At 39.4% G+C, this 12332-nt stretch overlaps 1 protein-coding gene across 2 annotated transcripts; it reads right to left on the reverse strand.

The window, feature by feature from the left end:
• Nucleotides 1–1361: 1361 nt before the first annotated feature.
• nkx2.9 (NK2 transcription factor related, locus 9 (Drosophila)) lies at nt 1362–12111 on the reverse strand. 2 transcript variants are annotated; one of them, XR_013503686.1, is made up of 5 exons: nt 10496–12111; nt 8986–9094; nt 8645–8713; nt 8335–8414; nt 2301–2390 (listed from the first exon to the last, which is right to left on the reverse strand). XR_013503686.1 is itself a non-coding variant. In XM_078278303.1 (2 exons), the coding sequence occupies exons 1-2, from the start codon at nt 2957–2959 to the stop codon at nt 1822–1824; spliced, it is 720 nt and encodes a 239-aa protein (XP_078134429.1). In that variant the 5' UTR covers nt 2960–3324; the 3' UTR covers nt 1362–1821. The 2 variants fall into 2 exon arrangements, 1 of the variants encoding a protein (XP_078134429.1); XM_078278303.1 differs by lacking the exons at nt 8335–8414; nt 8645–8713; nt 8986–9094; nt 10496–12111 and adding an exon at nt 2809–3324 and having other exon boundaries at nt 1362–2390.
• Nucleotides 12112–12332: the final 221 nt, after the last annotated feature.

The following is a 12332-nucleotide window of genomic DNA, read 5'->3' on the forward strand; positions in this document are numbered from 1 at the left end:
AGTGAGTAAAACTATAGGATGGGCAGGCTAATACAAGGCCATCCTTTTCAGACAATTCCTCTGACCAACTTAAAAAACCAATGGCAACCTCTAAAAGCCTGTCTTTGTCACCCTTAAACCCCAAGATGCTCTAAAACACCATTGTGCAGTTAAACCTCATAAATTTGTCGCAGGGACTGATTAAACATCACGGGAATTGAAACACTGAAGATTTTGTCTCAGTCCCTTTTGGGTGAGGGACAAAGGTCCATTCACGGGGAGACACGCAGACAAAAAGAGTGTTTAAGGGGAGATGCAGCGGGCTGAGGGGTTCGGCCAGTCCCCTCCATATGTGATACAAGGTGGCCCCAGCAAGGGGGACAAAGGACCAGGTGACAGGGACGATGGGCTGCAGGGTCACAGGACGAGCAAACAACATTATAGGGGGCGTGAAAGCAGAAGACCCCCCTCATCACTGATGAAATACTGACATGATTTTAAACACTGAGGCATATTTTTCATGAGAGAACATTTAAATGAGAGCAAAGGCGGATAATTGTAACTTTTAACTTTGAGAATACGATCAACGGGCAGCTTTTCTCTAAATCTGTGCTCACTGGAGGTAATTTCACTGTTGGGAATATTCAACAGCACATATGACTGTCGATGAAATGTCAATACTTGTAAAATGTGCTGTGTTTTGTACTAAGCAGCCAAAAAAACATCAATAAAAGTGTTCATTTTCTTGCTTATGTCTGGCTATAAAAAGCATCTAGATACTCAACTGCTGCTGCAATCTGTTCAGTTATCTATATTTAGGATCGGTGCTTGGAGAAAGTTGATCTGCCCTTAATTCAGAGCCTGCTGCACCATTAAAATTCATAACCTACAGTACACAAACCAAGATCTTCACATAAAGCCTGAGTGTATATCCCACTCGCCTCAAAATAACAAAAGTTAAATGTATGAAAGTGAAAAGCAGCCCAGACGACAAAGTGAAAGAAGCTGTAATGTTTAGTGGGCATTCTTATGCTTAACCAAATCCAGGCCTTTTTAGAAGAGATGTTTGCTCAGCTTTTGGGTGCATAATTAGTATTTTAACATTATAAAGGCCTCCAGGCCCCAGTCACGACCTGCTACATAGTTTACATTCTGCAAATTAAATGTGTTTTAGACTACATATTATAATTTTTAAAGCATTAAACAGACTATAGAGACTAACTGAATACATTTGGGAGAAGTTAAAAAGTATTTTCCAAGAAACAAGTATTTTTAAAAGATTTGTGTAACAGTTTTTTTTTTAAAGAAATGGATACAAATGAATTATAATTATGCAAATTAAATTAGGAAAAGAAAGCACAATACACAGGAAAATGTATCATACAAAATATGAGAAACCTTTTATTAATAATTTCGTTCACAAAAATATAACAGTTTAAACAGTTAAAACCTTTAAAAAAGTCTCCTTAAAGACAACAAATAACATTATCTTTTCCTTCAAACAAACATTCAGGCTAATAGTGGCTTTTCTTCTATCACCGCCTAAAGCCTACTGCACCTCATCTGTCTTCAACAAAAGTTATTTATACAAATATTATGTTTCAACAGCTTCACATACAAATACATGATCTCATCGGTAAACTTAACATATACAGGCTACACCATTAAGCCCATGTGTGAGCAAATATCAGCATTTTAAAAAAGAAACATCAAAATAAAATGTGCAAAATATCCTTCGTTCTATAATGAAAAATCTAAATGTTTAAGTTGCTTGAACATTTGCAAACATTCAGAAAACATTTGATGCTATTCTAAATGAGTTTGTGCATTGAAATGAGGCCTTCACTTGAAAGAACTAAAGTGGACCGAGTCGCTCCAAAAGTCTCTCCAGGCGAATCTGGAGGCCGCTGCGGTGGCAAAGTGCTGGTGGTAACGTGGAGGAAGAGCGACCGGCGACGGATGCTGCAGAGACGGGTAGGCTAAGTGAAAGGGTAAAGCTTGAGAAGGAGCTAAACAGCCAGCTTTCTCCGTGTCAAGTAAGCAGGTGTGAAAAGGTTTCCCATCCCGTACCAGGATCGGAACAACGACCCGGCGCAGCACCGGGGGCTGCGCTATCTCCATGTCCAGCAGCGCTCCCTCTGCCCGGCCTCTCTTCATCTTGTAGCGGTGGTTCTGGAACCAGATCTTCACCTGGGTCGGGGTCAGGGTGAGGAGCCGGGCCAGCTGCTCCCTCTCCGGGCCGGACAGGTAGCGCTGCTGACGGAAGCGCCTCTCCAGCTCCAGGGTCTGGGCCTTGGAGAACAGAACCCGGCGCTTCTTGCTCTTCTTGCTCCTGTCTGGTTCCGAGTCCAGGGACGAGTCATCCGGCTTTGTGGAGTCCGGGGAGGCCTCGAGACTACCTTCGTCAGACGCTGTAAGAATAAATAAGGCATGTTAATCCAAATTCATATAAAATAATGCGATATTACACATTTATTTAGCCTCCCCTTTTCTCAGGACGTCATCCATCTTTTCTATCTCTCCATCTATATATATATATATATATATATATATATATATATATATATATATATATTTATCTCTCCATCTATATATCTATATCTCTCTCTCTCTCTCGGTCCATCCATTCATCTATCCCTAATAATTATAACAGCATAGGCTAACAATAGCCTACTTCCTGAGGAGGGAGCATACTTTAGGCTATATATAGGCTATCAATCTAATTATGTAAGGTTCCTTATAAATTAAAAACTACAAGCTGTTAAAATTAATATTTATAAAGGCTATTTCTAAATTAGGATGGATGAGTGATATGCAGCATGCACTCACATAAGCAAGGACTCCGGTCGCACTCCATCCAGGAGCTGTACGGCGAGCAGGAGGAGTAAAGCGGGGAGGACCGCGGCGCTGCCTCCGCATCCTGTTCAGGCAAATCCAGGATGCTCCTGACGGAAAAACTGAACTTGGTCGGGGCAGCCATCGCGTCCGTGCGTGCAATCCGGGGTTTGTTTTGCGTAAAAAATAAGTTTATCCAAGGAGAGAAAAAAACGCAGCGGATCCTATCCACTTTACGCGCTGTCCAAACACCAGCTCGGAAACCAATGTGTGCACTGGGCTCAGTGTTTACACAAACAGCACTCAATAAGCTGCAAACACAAGGCTGCTCCGCTTATAAAGCCTCCTCCTACCGCTGAGTACCTGAATGGCTGGAGTGCTGTCACCCAATGCTGGTAGGTGCGGAGTAAGAAAAAGGAGAAAAAAAACCTTCAACAATGAGCGAAGGAAACACTCGTCATCATTACAGATTCGTCCCGTATCGTCAAACTGGGAAACAGATAATGGTAATTGTTGGAGCTGAATCACGTCTTGGGTGGCAACTGACAACAGAGCCCGTCCCATCATCAAACTCCCCCTCCTCCCCCCATGCTCTCGCCCAAACAACGTGTCCAACATTTGCATACAAAGTGAGCAATTAGCGTGATGCCTGAAAGTTGGTTTAACTAATACGGCCATTAGAGGCGGATTCATTGCAGGCGTAAGAAGTTTTGACGTTTATGGATGGTGGAGGAAATGTCCTATTCCTACATATTTAGGGAAGGCTCAACAAGAAATTCTTTGTTTTTGAGTGTTCTGGATGATTTGTGATGCTATATATAATATAGGCTATACAAAATAAAAATAAAAATTACAAACTATATTTTATCATTTAATAAATAGTTTCTAACACACTATAATGTTATAAGCAAATATAAGTGTTTACTAATGTATTTGTCAACATGATATTAGATTATTTACAGTTGTGACAATACAGAATATGTCTTAATAGGATTGTACTTCTGTAATTATAGTATTAGAAACATGTTAAATGTGTAAATACATGTTAAATAAGGATGTTAAAGTAAAATCCATTGTACAATACGACTCCAAACATGCTTGGTTCAGACTTTGACAAATTTAAGCAGTGACCGTTGAGTTGACTTTATTAATGTGTTATCAAGATAAATGATTGACAATTCATCATGCTTTACGCGCAGAATTCAGAGGGAACACAGTGGCTTCTAATGCATTGGTTTTCTTGATTTTTATCTTTACTGCGATATAAAAACTTTTATCCTAATATCCTCGTATTAAAGTGGTCCGATCCTTCTCTACGCAATGTGACGCCTACTCCACACATATAAAACGCATTAAATGCAAAGCGTGAATCCAGCCTTATGTGGGGGCTTGCCCCCCCCCCCCCCGTTATTTGATATTGATATCGGCCCTCATCCACTTCAGCGAGGTGCATAAGGCCGGGGAGGAGAGTGGTGGTGGTGGACATGCCTCCCCAGTCGTCCTGGGTGGTCGGACGAGAGGGAACACAAATACATGCCAACCAGAGGAGGGGAACAAAAGGAGAAAATGTAGCCCCGCGTCCGAGACCCGTTGGAAGCATTTGTTCCAGTCAAGATTTTGCATTTGTTCAGTCCTGCAATAATGCCTGATTGACGCCCCGGGACAATGTCCTTTAACTTTGCAGGATAAATCCGAGCTTGTTCCGTGTTGTCATGGTTTTGAATGGAGTTGAATAGGATCTGGGTTACTATCTACTGCTCTGCGTCTACTGCCACCAAGTCTATAGTCCGAAGCAATATTACATGTGTGATTCAGGGCGTATTAAATTCTTGTTAGATTTTCAGAGTTCAACAAAGTCGGTGACCTGTATACATATACATATCATCCACATTTATCTCCCGCTTTTACGCACATTACGCACAAGCGTTTCCTTGCAAAACAAACACTATTAAGCAACTTTAAAGATGACATTTGATATCACCAAAAAGTGAGGGGCTGACTTCCCATTCAGGCATCATGTCTGTCTTTGTACACTGCAGCCTCCCAGCGGTTGACAAACACCAGCGGATTACAGTACCGCAGGTTTGCTGGAGTGGATAGTTTACATAGGGCACTCGATTGGAGAGCAAAAACACGCAAAGGCAAAGAAAAGTCATGTCCAAAGAGCGCGAATTTCTCTGTCCACAATGACCCAACAGCCACTTAATCTATTTAACACCCGCAAGGCTTCAGCCAGAGAGGGTCCTCTGCAGCTCCCGAGAGCTCTCCATTGCCAAATATTTACTCTGTTGTTCAGCTCTCCATTCCCAATCCCTTTTTCAGCCAAATGGAGATTTTTCTCACATGGTTCTGGATTAAGCAGCTGAACTGACAGTTTTAACATGAATATCAATGAATGAATTGATATGAATGAATATTTTGCAGACTGATCAACCACAAGCCTGTAATTGAACACTGTACCACATAAAGTGCTTCATTGCTAAAATTTGCTCCAGTGTTGACATTTTATATATATATATATATATATATATATATATATATATATATATATATATATATATATATAAAATCTCATTTTACTTATTGAAGTCTCCTTCACTCCAAAATGTTTGGTTTGCTTATTGTTACTTCAGTTGGATGTTTGACTTCCACTGAGCTGAATGATCTAGGCTCGTGTAAGTGTAAGTATGAGATGATTTTGTGACATCATTAGTTTGGAAGCTAATCCAATAAGTAATTTACACAAGTGTGATGAGGAGACTTGAAACCATCAGTGCGCAATCACTAAGAATGGATTTTTCAGTGAAGTAGGAGAGATTGTGTCTAGAAGTTTATCTTTTGAAATGAAATATATCTGCTTATTCATAATTTCTGATTTTCTTTCAATGCGGGAGAAAGAGTAGATGTAAGTTTAAGAACTTATGTAAAAAAAAAACTGAACTTATGTAAAAAAAACAAACAAACAAACAAACAAACGGACAATTTCTGAACTGTTGTGTCCATACAGTAACTTAATGTCTGTCAGCTAACCAGTGTCTATTCTATTAAAAATGAACACATTTGCTTCTAAAATTTGGAACTTTTACTACATCATTCAATTCATATACTGTATTTATTTATTTTTTATTATCAAAGCCCACTTATATCCACTTGGTGAGTCTAACTTTATTTAGCACTTTAATAATAATATTATATTGTTTGTTCTTTGCAGTGCTGGAAGACATCATAAAAGACAATTACACATACAGTCATGTGAACAAATTAGGACACCCATGCTTAAAGTTGACTAAAAAGAGGAATAAAAAAAAATCATCTTTAGGAAATTGATCTTAATGCCTTAATTCATTTATTCAATTAAAAAAATGAGGAAAAATCCAACCTTTAAAGACACCAATTTTCTTTGTGAATGAATAATGTATCGTAAATAAATAAATGTTCTTCCTTAAAATACAGGGGGAATAACTAAGTACATCCCTATGTTAAATTCCCATAGAGGCAGGCAGATTTTTATTTTTAAAGGCCAGTTATTTCATGGATCCAGGATACTATGTATCCTGATAAAGTTCCCTTGGCCTTTGGAATTAAAATAGCTCCATCATCATTCACCATACCTAGAGATTGGCATGGCTTTATTTCAGTTAGCCTAATAGCTGGTTTGATTTGCACTGAGAGATGATTTTATGGAAAGTACCCCATGCCAAAAATTGGTGTCCTTAAAGATTGGATTTTTCCTCATTTTTTTTAATTAAGGCATTAAGATCAATTTCCAAAAGATGATTTTTTTTATTCCTCTTTTTAGTCAACTTTAGCTTGGGTGTCCTAATTTTTTCACATGACTGTATATGAACACCAGCATGAAAAGAAGGTTATGTAAACAACAGGAATATAAACAAACATGAAACATGGTGGTAACATGACAGAGTTGTATTACGCGAACAAATAAGTGAATACAAATGTGTCTTTAAGATTTAAAAGTTAAAATGTTTCAATGCCAATGTGGCAGCATCGCTGCAGCAGAACCAGAGAGTCTTTTTTTATTATAATCATTCTTCTACCTCACTTAACGCCTACATTGCCCACAACGCATCTTGACCACTACTTATTGTAGCCTTGAGCCACTAGCCCTAAGCAGAGATGAGCAGTGGGCTACAGAGGTCTGGTAAACTGACTTCCGTCTAACTTCACACCCCTAGATTTTTTAACATTATCAAACTTGGAGTCTTTAGCCCCAACTGACGATAAATTGCCTCAAGTGACATCAGGTAAGGCCATCAGACTTCACACTGCTCCCTCTGGAGCCACACAAGGCTTCATACACCTTTTTTCACACACGCAGCAGTACTACCAACACACGTGAACAGACTTTGATGGGTCAAAATCGATCGAGTAAGCAAAGAGTTACAACAGTCCAGCCATGAAGATATAAAAGTGTGAATATCTTTCTGTATTTTGCCCTTGCTTGACTGTTTTTATTGTGAAGCCCAAGACTCAACTTGAGTTTTGAAAAGTGCTGTATAAATACATCTATACAGAATTTACATCCAATATCACTGTTTATCTAAGTCACTGTCTTTTAACCAACACGCACACTGTCACCACGATGTCCTCTACTTTACGGTTGTTGTCCAGGTCTAAACACTATGCGGTGGCTCAAATTGTGAGCTTGCAGTTTACAAGTCACCCAAACACAAAGCTAAAGCCCAGGATGTTTATCTGATCTCGGTCTGACTGATTATCCATCACCTAAACAGCCACAAAGAGCCCTCTGTTACTCCTCAGTGTAGCATGATGCTCCAACAGCTGCACCTGCCGCTGGTGTCCTCTCCCTTCTCCCAGTTCTGTAAATACCATTAGCATTTTGGAGAGGGGCTACAGGGGGATAATTACTTGGCAGCCACATCACTCTCTCTGCAGTAAACTGGGGTCTTGTGAGGCTGCTTGGTCATGTGGCAGCTGTGTGTGCGCTGCTCAGTGAAAGTGTGTCAAAGAAAAGTCAGGTTTGTTTATACGGTGCTTTAAGACACAAAACTTAGTGTGTACCGATGGGATTTTCATTAAAGGAGTTACAAAACAAGGGGAAAGTGGGATAAGTTCGGACATTATAGAAATAAAGTGTGTTGTAAAAGGAGGAATTGAGAACAAAGGCACTTAAAACATCATGTCACACACCAATTGTTAAGGACTTTGAAGTTCAAATAATTTGATATTTTGAAAGAGCTATTCCACAGTATTGGGGAAGGCTATTTCAGATCAGCTTAACATAAAGAACTCCCATTTTAAATGTTTTAGTATTGAATTGAAGAGAGAAAAATCATGAAGAATAAAGTGATTTTGAAGTTCTGTGTATGCAACACAATGCATTATTAATATTCTACCTTGATTACCAAATAATAAAGTCAGCAATCAGGTCATTGTTCCAATTAGACACAGTGTGATGAAATATTAACACTTCAGTTCGTTGTGAATGTGAAAACAAACAAATGCAAAAGTCTCTAAAAAAAATAATGAAATACTTCTTACTTTTGAGCAGTCGTTTCCACACCCGCCATCATCAGTGTTGATATGAACCCCAATAAGTTGAAGATATCAGGCCGACGTTGCTTCATTGGAGGAAATATAAGTACATGTATGTACCTCGAAAAAAAATCTACCCTGTCTATTAATCATAACAAAACCAAGAAATAGAGTTCCAGACTATTAATTATTAATTAGTATTAAACAACCACATACTGCACATACAGCTAACAAGAAGTCTCACTGTACTTACTACCATCTACTTTCTATAATGTCAACATGATGCTTTGAAGTAAAGAAATATAAGTTGACTTACATGCATCAAAACAGGCTTGTGAGAAGATCTGCAGCTCCTGAAACTCAGATGATGGTCAGCGTAGAATTTCTACAACAGAAGTGGCATTACTCATCGGTTAATACTGTTTTTAAAGAAACATTGGCAAAAAGATTACAATAATAATAATATTTTTCAAACATTTGATTAATAAGAAAATCTGATTTTTATAATTAAATGAGAAAGCATAAATGGGAAGTAAAGGAACTGTTTCACTGACACGGTTACTTATCATACCCTCCAGACTTTGACATGAGGTTGTTTGGAGACAAAAAGGTTATTGTTCATTGCAACTCCCATGCAAAATAATGTCCATTCTCTACCTGTTTCAGTCCTGTTCCAAACTGCGATGCACTGTTGAAACAGAGGACGCAGGTATCAGTCACAGACTGTGATCATGGCGCTGACAATCTCTGCACAAATCGGACTATCCTGAAACAAATAATAAAAAACTTTTTGTCTCTTACTTTCTGAACACAAAATGTGTAACTTCTGAGCACAAAGACCAGCTTAAAACTCTGGACTGTCATAGCTACATCTGACTTGTTGGACATGTGTGATGCTTGGTTGCCCTCTACAGGACAGACATTAAAACTGACAGACAGACTCATGTTGCTCTCCTTCAACCCTTTCCAACCAACCACACACTATGGGTGGAGTTCTGAGGAACTTTCACATCTGTTTGCCTACAGAGATGAAGGGAACTGAAGTGTCTGTTTGGTACTTTGATTGTATTAAAGAATGTTTGTACCTGTTGCTACTCATTCTCGGCAGCCTGTTGTGTAACTGAGGGAAGAGCAGTGATCTCACAGGGTAAATATCTGAAAGGATGAAATGGGATCCTTTATTGCTGTAGCACTGCAGTTAGTGTTCAAAGCCTTACTAAAAGGAACTGCATATGTTGAGTTGTTGCCAGAATTTGATTTTGTTCTGATAAACTGAAGGATGAGTATGTGCTGAGAAAATTCTCCTACTTCTTAAGCTAAATAAACCCTAAATAAAATCTAAAACGTTGGATCAGCTGGAAAATGCATGTCTAAAAGATGATTTGTAGGACATTCTGCAAACATCGCTTATTTTAATGTACATGTATTTATGTATTTATTTATTTATTGTTAAATGCTGCAGAGTATCATTCATTGTTGTGATTTTTGGGTGAACTGCCAGTGAAAGAACAATCCACACATCACTTTTATTACTATCACTTGGTCAGTTTAAGATTTTAAGATGCATAATTGTTATGTATGTTGTCTTATATGTCAGTGCCAAAAAATGTTGTATGCAAATCTAACGCATTATGAAGTAATCTGAATCACAATGCTGAAAACAGGGCTGTTTTTCAAAGGACAGCGAGGCTACAAAGACCATGATGCATTGCTGTAGATTAAACTACCCAACAATATATAAAGGAGTTAAAGTTAGCGCAACCTTAAACATCTACAGCAGTAAAATGCAACACTTTAATGCAGCAGCAATATTAATCCAGAAACATCAAATGTCCACAAGATGGCGCCACGGTATTTGGGAATAAACATGCTGTCTGGTCACAGTCTTGACACTGTCTGCAGCTTCAGTGACCCTCTGCAGACAGTCTGACCAACAAAGACACACAGAGAGACTTCAGAAAAAGAAAGACGTTTCTTGCTCTTTTGGCTCCCAGAAAACACCTGGGAATCTGATTTCAGGAGCATCTGTTGCTCAACGAGTACTGGATGTTCCCACTTATTAAAACCAATTCCCCCGCTGTACCTGATTCTCTGGCTACATACAGTATGCAGCTTCAGATTCCACTAACATGTCATTACATTTTGCCATAAAACGCATCAGCCTTACCGCCATATTTCCATACTGGGAGTGTCACCACGCTGCATGCCGAGCGGTTTGAGGAGGCCTCAGTGCTGCTTCAATCCCGTGAACTGTAGTCTTCTTCATTAAGCAGAATGAGTTACATCACACACAACTGTACTGAGGGTAAAAAAAAATGGACGAAAAGGTTATTCAAATTGCTATCATTTCTAACTAGTATTGGTTTATTTTCCTTGCAGGCTCCATGTCGGCTAATTAAATAACACAAATATATCAGAGGACTTGTACTTTGACACAATTCTCACTGACATTATACAGCTGACTCTCTGTTTGTTTAGGAGGATATTGAACACTCAGCTCACTCAGTAATCGAATAACATTGTGTAAAACTCTGACGCTCGTGTGCCCAAAACGGACTAATTGCAGGAATGTTTTTGCGCGTATGCGGGGATCTTAATGGATGAGGAAATTTAATATAAATCCAATCCAGGTATGACTCAACGGTTCCTCGAGTTTAGCGCAGAACGGGGCGCTGTGGCCTGTATCAACACCCCATTTGCACTTTTCTGCACAAAGGAAACGCCGCGTAAAAACGCACTAAAGGTACAGCTCTCCATTTTTTTTTTCTTCTCCAGTGTCCTTGGTTCGGGACAAAGACCGCTCCAAATTAGGGCAGAATAAAATATCTAATACTAATGGATGCCAGGTGCCAGACGAACAGATGTCAAAGTGATGTATGCTTAAAAGTGTCGTAAATATTGTTTCTTTTTGTCCCTCTCTGCTGAAACCCGGGTCTGGCCTCTGAAACACGACTACATACGTCGTTAACCCGCGTTCGTCCTCATTAAGGCCGCACTAAAGTTACCGGGAGAAGTGCTAACCTGCAGAAAGACTTTAATGGTGTCACCGCCGTTTGGGCTGCAAAGGTTAGAGTCATCAGTGCGGGTTATTTTAAAGGCGCAAAAGTGATGGCATTTCCCCAAAAAAGCAGCGGCCTCCGCACATTTAAGCTCCATATAGTCTTATCTTATTTGTATCCAACAGCTGGAGGCGACACCACTTCTCTCTGCGCCCTAATACCCCGGATTAGAGGTGCTTTTGTGTGACAAACTGCTGGGCCTTGAAAGCCGCACGCACGCGCGCGTATCTTATTGCAGTTGTCAGTCAGTTTGGGGACAGTTAGTATGAGATGACAGACCTCCAACCCCTCTGTGAAACAAGAAATCACTGCGCGTCCCCATAATAACCTATTAGTGGTGACTTGGATTTCCCGCAGGATCATACTGGGAACATAAAACCTGGAACCGGTTTTTTTTTGCACCGCTCAGCAGCTTTTCTCCACGGAGACTCTGAGCAGCACAGCGGCTCTGCACCACTGATAAGAAAAGCTGTCCTGCACTTATTTTTTTTAAAACTTATTTATTTATTTATTTTGGACCACTAGGAAGAATCAGTTGGCGGATTACAGTCAAAGCGTCTCAATCCATTTCCGTGTGTTGAAAGTTTTAAACGCTAGGCCCACTGATACAAAGTCATGCATGATGTCAGGTTGCAATCCATTTAACGCGGATGGATCCAATTATGACAAAAACAATTCACTGCATGGCAAATAGTCTGCACCGCTGTGACAATACTACTACCACCACCACCACCACTACTGATAATAATGTTAGAAACTGTATTGTATAATATGGGGATGTGACTCTCATAGTCTAATTAAATACAGATTATCAAAATGACAACACAAATTATCGATATTGTTTTTCCATTTTCCAGTTGTATTTTATGTATCAAAATGTTACTTTCCATAAATTAAGCTAGGAAACTTTTTTTTTTGGAAAGTTCAATATCACGATAAAATAAC

This window comes from Sander vitreus, chromosome 20 (assembly GCF_031162955.1).
Source record: "Sander vitreus isolate 19-12246 chromosome 20, sanVit1, whole genome shotgun sequence".
NCBI lineage: Eukaryota > Metazoa > Chordata > Actinopteri > Perciformes > Percidae > Sander > Sander vitreus.